This window comes from Photinus pyralis, unplaced genomic scaffold (assembly GCF_008802855.1).
Source record: "Photinus pyralis isolate 1611_PpyrPB1 unplaced genomic scaffold, Ppyr1.3 Ppyr1.4_LG9, whole genome shotgun sequence".
NCBI lineage: Eukaryota > Metazoa > Arthropoda > Insecta > Coleoptera > Lampyridae > Photinus > Photinus pyralis.
In genome coordinates this window covers 1,424,684-1,437,474 of record NW_022170878.1, presented here as the reverse complement: position 1 = coordinate 1,437,474, position 12,791 = coordinate 1,424,684, and the positions used below count along the sequence as shown (strand labels likewise).

The window sequence follows — 12,791 nt, the reverse complement described above, 5'->3', positions numbered from 1 at the left end:
TTTATTTAACAACTTAATTAATAAATAGGTAGAATTTCAACAATTGTATACAAAAACCAAAACTTCACTTTGACATGGTTATTTTTTGGAGAGCCAATAGTGAGAATGAAATCCCCCAGAATCGTTCGCAATTTTTAGGTTGATTATGAACCGAGCATGCCAGTTTTACGGATTAAAGATTGTAGATTAAAGTTACAGATTACGGTTAGGCCAATTATAAACCAGTCTTAAGGGCACATGGGTTTCAAAATCCTAATGCTGCGCATAATAAAAAGCCACCCTGTATACAATGGACTATATATATCAAACTTTGGGAACTACTGATTTATTTTTAAGGTTATTTAAGTTTACAATTTCAAAAATTTACAAGAAATACCTGCAGAACAAGTTCAATCAACAGTATTAAAGATGTCCGTCGAGGAAGATGTCGAATTAAGAGATTTAGTTGCTCAAACCTTGGAACTGAACGGATGTCTACCAAAAATAAGGGTATTTTACTAGTCGCCACCCAGAAAACCACTTACCTATTCATTTCATTATAGGCCCAACTTCGCGCGAGTATCTTTCTTGCCCTTGACGAAAATGAAGAAGTACAAAATAAGGAACCCTTACAAAATACGAAAATTAAGGCTCAGCTGGAATCGAAAACGGGTCGTGCGATGTTTTGCATCGTTCGCGAATTTCTCGAATACTTCGATCTCAACTTCACCATTTCCGTTTTCGAACCCGAAACTTACTCGGGAAACGGCTACCAGTACGACGGCCGGTCTCAGATCATCGAGGACTTGGGAATCTCGCAGCTCAACAAAGACTCGAACCTGCCCCTCTTACAGCAGCTCATCGAAATTGCTCAATTAAAAAAAAATGTAATCGACATTAATCTCAATAATATTCAAAGTGTCACGGTATCACCTGACAGTGTTGTGTCCGATCCTCATCCTCATCTCAACGAAACCTTCGACTTAAGTGAGTCGAACTGTGTCAATAATGCGATGAAGGATTCGAATACCGATAGTCAAGAGGACTTTTCGCCTCCCATCTTAAAAGACACAAAGCGTGACAGTGATAAAAAGTTGTCGCAAAAAGCAGATAAGCTCAAGAACAAAAGTTTAACCTCACTAGCCGACCTTCCTCCTTTACAGCTGGGCAAAACCCGTAATGACACAGTTTTACTTCCGTCCCTCTACAGTAAAGAGTTTAAGACTAACCCGAGCATGAAAGAAATCGAGCAAACCTTCGATGTTGACTTAGACGGTTACGAAGAAGACTTCATGTCGGATAGCGAAGCAAATTTAAATAAAACGTACGTCGAGGAGCGAGCAGCTGACACTTCCTCATCACAACGTAGCGGTGGTGAGGATAACATGACTGAGAATTCAAATTCTCTCAATTAACAGTATTTATTTCTATTAACCTCACATTCCGAGCCATTGTACTTATTTAAAAGCTGCTCTGGACTTGTTTCTAGGTGCAGTGTTGTTTAATGTTTATTTATTCACGTACTTAACTGGTTTTTTTTAACAATAAAACTGCGAGCAATATAAGTTAAAAACGCCAACAGATTTTATTAACTAACTACGCTAATTCAATTGGATACTACGACATTCTGTTCCGTTCCTTTTGTATTCTAACACCGTATGTTCGCGATACAAGATTCCACGAGTCCATATATCGGTCCATACACATCGCAATACATTTCTAAAACTGATGCATTAAAGTAGAGAAGACATAGCTTTCACGAACCTGCTCGGAGTTATCAAGTGAGGTGCCCGGTTTACTTATGCACTTTTTGAAGCATTTTTCGGTCATTTTCTGAAATGGGCCTGTTAAATTGAGGTTATGTAACAGCGGCGGATTACCGTTAGTAGCTCTTGGGCGTTCGCCACGGCGATTTGCTGTTTTACTTGATCCATAAGCTCATCTTTTTGAGTATTTGATAATCCGGAAGGCAAAGAATCCATTCTGGAAATTTATATTTCTTTTTTCGAAATTGAGGTTACATTCAGAATAAACATAGACAAATTTCCCCAAACAGAAAAAGTTACTATATATATATAGACGAAACTATACAGGGCCCCCAAAAATGTTGAGCCTGGTGTCGGTTGTAAAATTTATTTTTTCCATCTGTAAAGCCTATTTGCGTACCACACACATATTCTTATTTTAAAGACGAACTGTTTGTAGAAATTAGTGCCCACGTTTTGTTTGGGTGACACGTATTATAGTTTATATTGTAGCGAACATTCCAGCATATTTCCATAGAGATCAAGGCGCCATGAGATTAGTCATCGGCGGTAAAGTACGAAAGCGAATGTGACGTAATCTTTCCGAGAACTATGACGTATTATTCTCGAATGTAAAGTTTATAGTTAAATTGTGGGTTAACATGTAATTAGCAGATATTTCACAAGTTGACCAATCGTTCGTTAAATTCTTCACATTGGCATTTTGCGCTAATTTTCGACAAAATAAACTGCTAACGAATATAGCAACGAGCTCCTGGATTACTGAAAATTTAATCAGTTCTTCCTTGGGTGATGATAATACTGAAAACAGAAATCGAAACCGTTCGCGAGTATCATCTACAGAGACGGGCGGACAAAAAGTATAAATTCATTAACTCGCTTAGGAACTCGTTAATAAAACCGCGACCTTGGACTTACCTTTATTGTTTACACTCATTGACTCCCGCGGTAAAATTCTTTTGAGTCAGCTTTCGCTGTGGACTACCATAGAGTTGGTAAACCAATGAACATTAACGAAGTATCGCCGTCATACGAAAGATACTCTAATATCCCGTGGAAAAGTACGATTGCGATAAAGAAAACTGTTAGCAGTCGGATAATATTTGTGTTGCTAAGGTAAAAGTCATTTGAGTGAAAAAGTTTAGTAAAGGGATCAATTATCAAAGTCCTCATGTCAGATCGAAGCGCATTTTTGTGTGGCAGATCAGTATTTCTATTGGCCAGTTTTGTTAACACCATCAGTAAAATCTTATCAGGGGCTACTATATTCCCTTTGTGGGTACGCACCTCCAATGTCCCGTTCACCCGCATCTTTCCGACGACACCAATTTGAAAACAATCTGACCAAAACTGTTGAAGGTAGAAAAAAAAGAAAAATCACCAAATTAGTAAACCAACGCTCGGGGATTGCGCCCAGATGGGAGATATGCATCTGTAAGGAGATATTGGGATTTTGAAATTTTAAATTACAGGATTTTTGGAAATTAATGGTTCTGTGATCTTGAAATTTTGCAAATTTGAGTTAGATTTGTAATTTTGGGATCTCTGAAACTTCGGGAGTATGATATTAGTTAAAATACAAACATTTTAAATATTGAAAGTTCCAAAATGTTGGAAGTCTTAATATTCTGGAAATTAGAAATTTTGTTAATTTGGAAGACTATAGCCCTTTTAAATTATGAGAATTGTTTAGTAATTGAAAATTTTAAGACAGAAACTTTTCGAAACATTGGTAGTTTGAGATAGGCAGAATTTTAAATTATAGACATTTGAGAATTTGGTTCTCGATTTTTGAAATCTAAGATTTTGGGATTTTTGGCCATTAAGGAAATTATTATTTTAGAAATTCGAGGTTATAGATATTTTAAATTTTGTTTTTATGGAACTCAAAATTATGGGAATTTATGATTTTGGGAATTCGAGGCTATGGACAGTTTAGATTTTGGGAAAATTTGATTTTTTACATTTTTAGATTTTGAGATTTTAAATTTTGAGATATTCTGGAACTTAAATACTTTGGTCATTTGAGATTCTGAAATTTTATAAAATTTTGATCTTTGGATTTGTGAGAGTTTGTAAATTTGAGATATTGGTAATTCGAGATGATATTCTGGGAATTGAGAAATTTGGAATTTTTGAAACTTTGAGAGTGTGAGATTTACGGAATTTCAGGTAATAGACATTTTTGGACATTTAGAAATGTATGATTTTGGGAATTCGAGGTTATGAATTTATGATTTTAAGGATTAGAGGCCGACATTTTAACTGTTGACAAAAATAAACAATAAATAAAATAAATATTTTGGGAATTGAAAATTTTGGGATTTTGAAATTTTTGAAACTTTGGGAGTTTGAGATTTAGGAATTTGAGATTATGGATATTTGCAATTTTGGGAAATTTTTTTATGCAATTCACAATTTTTTAAATTTTGGGATTTTGGACTTTTCAGAATGAGTTTTTTGAAATTTTGAAATCTTGAAAATTTAAAATTTTGAAAAACTTGTAGAGCATAAGATTTTGAGATTCTAGACCCTTTAATTTTGGGAGTTCTAAAATTTTGAAAGTGTTAAGATTCTGGAACTTGATTTTGTTGAGACCATAGAAATTCGGAATTTTGGCGTTTTTCAGTTTTGAGATTTTTGAAATTTCGGGATTTTAAAATTAGACTTAGAAACTTTGGTAATTTGAGACTATATAAATTTGTGATTATGAAATTTTGTGAATTTGTGATCTTGAGAGTTTTGCAACTTTGGGAGAAATCAAAATTTTGAGATTTTGAAATTTTTTAAACTTTGAGATTTGTGTACTTAGTTTAAAATTTCTGAAATTTAAGATTTTGAAATTTTGTCAATTTGTGATCTTGGAGATTTGTGTAACTTTGGGAGTTCGTAAATTTGAAATTATAGATATTTTACATTTTGTAGTTTTGAGATATTGATAATCATGATGATATTCTGGTATGAACATTTTGGGAGTTTGAGATTTAGGGAGCTTTAAAAGTTAACATTTTGGGATTTTTGAACATTTAGGAATTTGATTCTGGGAATTCGAGGTTAAGTAGTAGGTATGGCCATTTTAAATTTTGAAAGATTTTTATGGGCCTCAACATTTTGGGAATTTGATTTTGGGAATTCGGGGATATGGAAGAATTCTGTATGGAATTCAAGATTCTTGGATTTTGAAATTTTTGAAATGTAAAAATTACGGAAAATTTTAGATTTTGGGTTTTTGTTATCTTTGGGTGTTCTAAAATTTTAGAAGAAAAAATTCTAAAATTTTAGAAGAAAAAATTCTAAAATTTGAAATCGACAAAATTCACATTTCGGCTTATCACAAAAGCTAAAATTCATGTCAAGAATTTTGATCCAATTAATCAAAATTGACCAATGAAACAAAACGACAAAATCTAAAACTTAGTTTTGTTGAAAAATTTGAATTAAGAACGAAAAATATTAATAAAAAAAATTGTACCCTAATCAAAAAGGGCATTTATTCCCAGAAAAAATCTGAAAAAATGCAAATTTACCAAAAAAACGCCTAAATTCAAGTAAGTCCTATACAAACAATTAACGGAAAGCTTAAGTTACAATTTAGAAGTTGAAAGAAGTGGTACATGTATAAAAAAAACAATTTTCAAAAAAGTTGAAGTTTATGGAAAGTCTGATTTTGATGCAACTTGTCATAAATGTCAAAATGTTCACAACTTTTCGTTAAAAAAACCGAAAATTTTAAACAAAAAATTTTTGCATTGGCAAATTGATAAAACAGGAATGTCGATTTTTATAAATCGGTGTTGATCGCGAATTTTCATCATTTTGATTTGGATTTACAAAATTTCAAAAAATAAATTTTAGGTTTTGAGCAAAACCAAAATGTGAACATTTTTGAAAAATTCGAAATTTTAACGGTTTCAATTTAAACTTGAATCTCCAATTTTCATAAAATTTCTACTTTCCCTTGGCGTACAGGGTGTCCGATTTTCGATATTTTTCTAGGGTACCGTCTCTGTAATTATTAGTGCAATCAAATGGCGTCATGTATGTTTTTAGTCAAACTTAGGAATATATACGGGATGAGGTAAAAAAGTTCAGATTTAACCTCATTTTTTTAATAGAACGTCTTGTATATTTGAATCTGAAAAAGTAGTATATTAAAATTGGACACCCTGTACAAGTATCCAAATAGATCTAAATTATTTTTCCAAAATTTTTTTTTATTCAAACTAATAGGTGTATTAAAACCAACAAGTTCAAAATAAATCATATATTTTATTCTATTTTGATATCCTCAAAACACAAATTGGACTTACCCTGTATAGAGAAGGTATATAGGTATATAGGTAAAAAAGTTCAGATTTAACCTCATTTTTTTAATAGAACGTCTTGTATATTTGAATCTGAAAAAGTAGTATATTAAAATTGGACACCCTGTACAAGTATCCAAATAGATCTAAATTATTTTTCCAAAATTTTTTTTTATTCAAACTAATAGGTGTATTAAAACCAACAAGTTCAAAATAAATCATATATTTTATTCTATTTTGATATCCTCAAAACACAAATTGGACTTACCCTGTATAGAGAATACTGTTTCGCGCAAGCACAACTGAGATTTTGAACGAGATGCGCAGTGGAAAATTTTTTTACTTCAAAGTACAGCGAAATGATGCTATAGCAGTACTACTATCAGGATTTCATTATAAGTTTCAATATAACAAGCAACACCGTTTAAAATACAGAAATAAATAACTTTTATCCGCCCTTACGACGCACAAATTTAACAAAATGTACAAAATTCTTCAATGGTTACAAAAATCTTAAAAACTAAACCTTACGTATGGTAAAAGAATGTATGTTTCAGCCAAAAACCACTACATTAAAGTGACTAGCTTAAAATTAAGAGACTTTCGCTTTAATCACACGCAGTTAAGCTAGTAAATAGTAACTCTGTACGCATACAGAAATCCACGGACGCATGTTTGTGATTAAAGCGACTTTCCGATTCAGAGAAGTGGCAACTTTAGGAATGGTCAAATTCAGTGCAAAACTTAAAATCTAAATGTGATTAGTCACGTGACACAAGAATAATCGATGCGCGTGTATTTACAACTAACGCTCGAATCTATTTGGCAAGGCATCGTTTTCGTACACCTAACTAATCGAATAATTATTGCATACTATTCCCCATCTAATTACATAATGGAATAACTTCCTGATGTCGGCGCAAAAATATGTAGAGCTGAGCCTGATAAAAAAATAACTGTCCAATGGACTATAAAACAAAAGCACGTTTAATTTTTTTTCGCGCTGCAGCTTACCCTATAGCCTTATTAAAATGACCCCTTCCGCCAACTTGAATTTTTATTGATTCATTTGTTTGTAACTAATCAGATGTCTGTCTGCATCCGCGAATCAGTCGAAACGTAATGGTAAAAACGCCATTCAATTGAAACTAGCAGCAACTTTAATTAATCCGATTGTTTTACAGGGAAGGCAATCGCGCAAATAAAATGGCCGTGTAACCCTTCACTTTGGAAGTCACAAAATTAGCTTGAGCACCCCGAAAAAATTTTTCTTATGAAATAACGTAAAATTAAACATGCCTTTATTCGATATTAAACCTGTGTCCACATACTTTTTGCGCGGCGAGCCTCAATGTGGCCGATTAGCATTGTTCGCATTAAACACTAAGAAAATACAGGCGCTGCCAAAAAAATACTGTTAACGTAGAGGGCCGCCCTCCTCCTCTTTGTACCATAACCTCACTTAATCGGACTCCTTAATACTTTTATAAACGGACCTAAAAATAGTAGACGTACCTCAAGAGAACGGATTACTGATCTTCTTCAAACTGCCATACTTCTTGTCTTCCTGCTCGGGCTCCCTCAAAACCTCGAACGGCATTACTGACGTCTTTTTCTCCCCCTCGTCGGATGGGAAATCCTCGAAGCTCATATTGCTAAACCCCGCTTGAATTTTGATTTTGCTCCCGATCTTCTTCGTTTTACTGCCGACCTTCCTGTAGCTGTTGGTGACTTTGGCGCCTTTTGCCTGCCTTAACACCTCAGTACCCTCGTCCGAAGTTCGCTCTTGTATTAAATAATATTTGGACTTGCCGTCTTTCTTCTTATCCTTCTTCGATTTCTGGACTTCAACGATCGGGTCTTCGTTTTCGTTATTGAAATAGGCCGGTTCGGGTTCCTGAGTGCGAGGACCTTCCAGTTCGGTGAAATACTTTTCTGCATCTGCCGGTGATGTCGTACCATCCGAGAAGTTGACCGGGAACTGCTGCGCTCGGGGTTGAAAGTAGTTGCAGGTGCTGGAGGGGACCTCGATGTTGATCACGTTGGAGTTTACGGTGACGATTCCGTAAGCGGATTCGCTTTGGTTTACTACCAAAGATGGCGTAAAGGTGCCCAAGAAAGGGTTTAGGTTATTATAGGCATCGGTCGGTGTGGAGGAAACAACGGGACAATAATTGGGGTTTTCTACGCAGTCTGCGGTGTCTTCCCTGTGAAATTTCTGGAAAGGCGCCAACGCGAAAACGTCATCCGCCTCCTCCAAGCTACTCTTTGGTTCAATCCACAAGTCCGGTTTCGGTTTTTCTATCCTCCATTGCCTGTCAGTTTTCGGTTCGCAGTCCGAGTCCAGCTCGTCATCGAAAAGCAAAGGCTTCTCGCCGTACTGATGGCCAACGAACAGCGCATCCTCGCCGTTCTCATTTAACAAATTCTTCTGCTTCTTCTGCAATCGTATCATGCGACTGACCGCATCGTCTTCGTGTGTCGCCATACTTTCGCACTCGGCATGGTACGCGGAGGACCCACACGTGCGAATACTCTCACTGATCGTCTCGCTTAACGCGTCCGCCTTACTCGCGACTCGGTCCTCGTCGACACGCAAATCGCTCGCCGAACCGATAGAGTCGTCCGAGTCGACGTCTTTGACATTCGTCTTTATCCGCACCTGCTTCTCGCCGCTCTTGCCCGACCGTTCGGATATCAAACTTTTCATAATCGGAACGATCGGCAATTTCTCGGGCAAATTTTTGATCTTCCGCTTCTTGCGCGCGCCCTTGTCGAGCTTTACGTTCTCCTCGTTCGAGCTGTCCCCCGAACTGATATCGTAAACGTTCTGCGTCAGCTTCTCGTATTTCGATCTGTCCTCCAACGGCGCTTTCACGTACGGAGGCGACGTTGCCAATTCGTCGCCCTCGGGTTCCGTACTGTTGATTAGGGGCGCCTCGCCCTCCGAGAAGACTAGGTTCGCGTGATCCGGTGAGGATTCGAAGCTGATCGTGGGCTGGATTTCTTGAATCGTCGATCGAATAATTGCGTGCTTTAATGTCGATGTTGAGGCTGCAAAGAAGTGACGCTAATGAGGGAAAACCTCGATCGTTTGAGACTGAGCGAATTATATTTGACGTATTCGAATATTCTACCTTTCTTTCACAGCCAAAAAGTTACAGCCTTAATGGGAACTAAGGAAAATTTGTCAATATAGTGCGTGTGGTCTTGTACTACACACTGTAACGGCTCTTATCAGGAGAACAGCGCTGTTACCCACCCACTCTTTTTAATCAGTTTCGAGCTCTGCAAATCCGCTCTAAGAATTACAACTCGTTTATGAACCTACCAGAACGTTTAAAGCACATAAGCGGCGATCGACGCCATTTTGGCTTCCAGAAGTTTACCGTCGGCCATCTTGTGGAACACCTTGGGACGACGCCTCCTCCCACCTTTGTAGCTCGGGAAAAACACTCAAGTTGTGGCTTACGGCGTCAGGCACGGGTTTAGAGGCCGATGTGAGAGAAAAAGGTGACATTTTACTCGTCGTGGAGGATGAGGTTGCACCAAAGACTCAAACAAGTATAAATTGTGCACAACTCTTGTGCATATAAAGCGAAATAGCTTTTGTTTTGACATCACCAATGGATATATTTCTTGCAGACGTCTCAATCGCCCTTTGTGAGTACCCTCTTCCGACAATCCGTTCTGTAGGTAATGTATCCGATCACGATAAGAGGTCGAGGAGGAGGGCTATGGTTGGTAGAAACTAATTCCTTTCGTTGAGACCTTTCATTAGAGTACCATGAAGGATAAAACTAGTTCCACTCCCTCCCCCCTCCCCACCACCCCGTACTTTGATAATAGGACCGAAAGAAGAGCAGTAGTTGGTATAAAACGGTTCCTTTCGTTGAGACCTTTAATTAGAATACAATGAGAGATAACATTTATTTTAACCCCCCTCCCCTCTCAGGCCCCGTTGCTCGCTTATCTCGAAAAAGAGTCGCACGGAAAAGTTGTAGTTTGCACAAACCAATTTATTTCGATTTACATACGATAACCAATTGGTCTCAGATTTTGCATACGCATGCCTTTAGTGCAAAGTTAAGCTTTAGAAAATGGGAGGGGGGGGGGCACATGTTCTGCCCTTCATGGCATTCTAATGAAGTCTCATCGAAATAAATTGGTTTGTACAAACTATAACTCTCCCGTGCGCCTCTTTTTCGAGATCAGTGAGTAGAGGGAGAAGGGGAGGGGGGGGGTGGAACTAGTTTTATCTTGCATCGTATTCTAATGAAGGGCTCAACGAAAGGAATTAATTTATACTAACCATAGTCTTCCTCCTCGATCCCTTGTCGTGATTGGTTATATTTCCTTATATCTTAAGAGTGAATTGTCAAAAGAAAGTATCTACAAGTAAATAACACCAAATTTAACGCCAGTTTCAAAATTTCGTTTTGCGCATGCGCAGTGCCAACTATCTTCTTTATGTAGGGATTTAAATGAAATTTGATACATAGCCACTTGGAATAAAAGCAAATGTAGCGCCATTTTCTAAATTTGGTTTTGCGCATGGGCAGTGTCAACTTTCTTATTTATGGAGGCATTTAAATAACATTTGATACCTACATAGCCAGTTGGAATAGAACCAAATTTAACGCCAGTTTCAAAATTTGACTTTGCGCATGCTTGGAATAAAAGCAAATGTAGCGCCATTTACTAAATTTGGTTTTGCGCATGCGCAATGCCAACTTTCTTATTTATGGAGGCATTTAAATGAAATTTGATACATAGCCACTTGGAATAATAGCAAATGTAGCGCCATTTTCCAAATTTGGTTTTGCGCATGCGCAGTGCTAACTTTCTTATTTATGGAGGCTTTTAAATGAAATTTGATACATAGCCACTTGGAATAACAGCAATTAATGTAGAGCCATTTTCCAAATTTGTTTTTGTGTAGGATGTGCAGTGCCAACTTTCTTATTTATGGAAGAAATTTGGTAGGGGCGTTTAAAAAAATGCGCTTTACCTGCACAAGGGTTGTGCACAATTTGTACTTGTTTTTAATTCTTAAAAAATGCGCTAAAAATAATGCTCAAACCAGCGAGCCCAAGTGTTGTAGAAAACTCGGTCCAAAACTATGAAAACGTATTGGAAGTGTCTAAAGGGGGAAATGTGGTGAACAAAAAAGTGGTTTATGATTAGTTACCAGCTCCACAAGCCACAACCCCTAATGCCAAAATCAATGCAATTTCTAATGTTGTACGGTTTTGGTCTGTAGTAATGTCCCGCGATTATCTCAAGTGTAGCATAATCTGGTCTCCTCTGAGTTTTGAGTTTCTTTTCAAAATGAGGAAGGTCCCTGAGATTGAAATGAAATTGAACTCGATCACGGAGGAACTGACATATTAATACTTTTTCTACAGTTGAGGTATCTGAGGAAGGACATTACTTCTGACCACGACTGTACATTGGTACCCGAACGTAATTACAGGAAATATTATAGGAGAGGCGTATAGTGAACTAATGGCATGACAAAACATTCTACTGCGTAAATTGGACGAAGTGTTGATATAAGTGCAACTGAGTTTCACCATAAATCGAAAACTTTCCAATTATTAATGGACATCCAAATGAGCAGCGTATTGTTTGAAAAACTGCTGCGTGTTGTTTTACTTAACGCTCGCGCTTATTTACGAAAACGGTCTTGGTTTATTTGGGCGAAAAATCCGGGTGTTGGGATGATTCTTCGGGATCCTATCTCTAAACCCGCTACGTGACTTCCACTTCTGGAAGGAGGCGAGCAGTTTCGGTACATCAAACCAAGAAACAAATCTACAGGCGCCGTGCAGAAGAAACCTGCGACGACGAGATGATTACATCCGGAAACATCCAGGACGATAAGGCACTTACTTCTTGCATCGTTTCAAATTCACTCATACAATTCAGATGTATAGTTCACCTAATTTCTTCCTTGCATGAAAACCATCGAAAGAGAAACTCAGAGAAGTCTCTGAATAACCTTCGGTATGTTGGATAAGTGATCCTAGAATCTTTAAAGGGGGCTCTAGTATTAGTAAGTGCTCTTTCCTTTAATTAATTTTTCCCTTAAATTTGATTATGCCATATAATAAATTGCTACACCCAAAACGTAGTAGTAGTTGCTATTTAAAAAAATATGCCAAATAAAATATAAATATAAAATATGCAATTTAAAGTACGCAGATTGGTGTTGTTTTGAAGATGTATTGAGTGTTCCAGTCAAAATGTCCACTCCGTGAAATGGAGGTGGAGGGTTTCCCACTTGACTGCAAATTGGAATATAACAAATCGACTAACGCAAACACCACAAGACTACAAAACATATCTCATACGTGTAACGGGAGCCCGCTAATGTATTAAAAAATGTTGGTTTTTTTATTTTAGGGCGAGTGGTCCTGGATTACGGTCCTGTCTATTATTACGTTTTATTTAAATTCTTACGCCATCTATGTATTTCCTGTAGTTTAAAGCTATTCTTTTTAGAGGCTGTGGCGATCCATGGGTGGATCTGGAACAGTTGTTTTTTAGTTTACATGGTGATAATTTGAATATGTCATTTAATCAAATATAAAAATGTTATTAGTGTTATTTAATTCTATTCTAAACGCTGAATAGTGACCACACTACAAGGCGATCCGAGTTGCTTGAAGCGTTCTTATTACAATAGTTCTTTGTTTCGCCGGCCCAGGTCGTGTCGATAGTACTTCTAATTCTATCC

General features: G+C 37.0%; 3 protein-coding genes across 3 annotated transcripts in view; 1 reads left to right on the top strand and 2 right to left on the bottom strand.

Moving 5' to 3' along the window:
* Window positions 1-92: 92 nt before the first annotated feature.
* LOC116180837 (FGFR1 oncogene partner-like) lies at window positions 93-1,555 on the top strand. The gene is made up of 3 exons (XM_031500974.1): window positions 93-242; window positions 306-489; window positions 543-1,555. The coding sequence occupies exons 2-3, from the start codon at window positions 409-411 to the stop codon at window positions 1,392-1,394; spliced, it is 933 nt and encodes a 310-aa protein (XP_031356834.1). The 5' UTR covers window positions 93-242; window positions 306-408; the 3' UTR covers window positions 1,395-1,555.
* LOC116180838 (mitochondrial import inner membrane translocase subunit Tim13) lies at window positions 1,475-2,054 on the bottom strand. Its single transcript, XM_031500975.1, has 3 exons — window positions 1,860-2,054; window positions 1,744-1,812; window positions 1,475-1,698 (listed from the first exon to the last, which is right to left on the bottom strand). The coding sequence occupies exons 1-3, from the start codon at window positions 1,959-1,961 to the stop codon at window positions 1,597-1,599; spliced, it is 273 nt and encodes a 90-aa protein (XP_031356835.1). The 5' UTR covers window positions 1,962-2,054; the 3' UTR covers window positions 1,475-1,596.
* A 4,418-nt stretch (window positions 2,055-6,472) lies between these two features.
* The window catches only part of LOC116180187 (AP2-associated protein kinase 1), a 31,440-nt gene continuing 25,121 nt past the window's right edge, over window positions 6,473-12,791 (bottom strand). Inside the window, exon 10 of the mRNA XM_031500059.1 lies at window positions 6,473-9,103. Coding sequence (XP_031355919.1) covers window positions 7,566-9,103 — 1,538 coding nt within the window. The 3' untranslated portion in view covers window positions 6,473-7,565. The remainder of the gene's footprint in view (window positions 9,104-12,791) is intronic.

What these genes read in the sequence shown, in the direction of transcription:
- LOC116180837 (XM_031500974.1), top strand. Translation starts at nt 409, where the DNA reads ATGTCCGTCGAGGAAGATGTCGAATTAAGAGATTTAGTTGCTCAAACC. An exon ending in GATGTCTACCAAAAATAAGG is followed by an intron (nt 490 to 542) that starts GTATTTTACTAG and finishes ATTTCATTATAG; the next exon opens with GCCCAACTTCGCGCGAGTAT.
- LOC116180838 (XM_031500975.1), bottom strand. Translation starts at nt 1,961, where the DNA reads ATGGATTCTTTGCCTTCCGGATTATCAAATACTCAAAAAGATGAGCTT. An exon ending in ACGCCCAAGAGCTACTAACG is followed by an intron (nt 1,813 to 1,859) that starts GTAATCCGCCGC and finishes GGCCCATTTCAG; the next exon opens with AAAATGACCGAAAAATGCTT. An exon ending in CACTTGATAACTCCGAGCAG is followed by an intron (nt 1,699 to 1,743) that starts GTTCGTGAAAGC and finishes CATCAGTTTTAG; the next exon opens with AAATGTATTGCGATGTGTAT.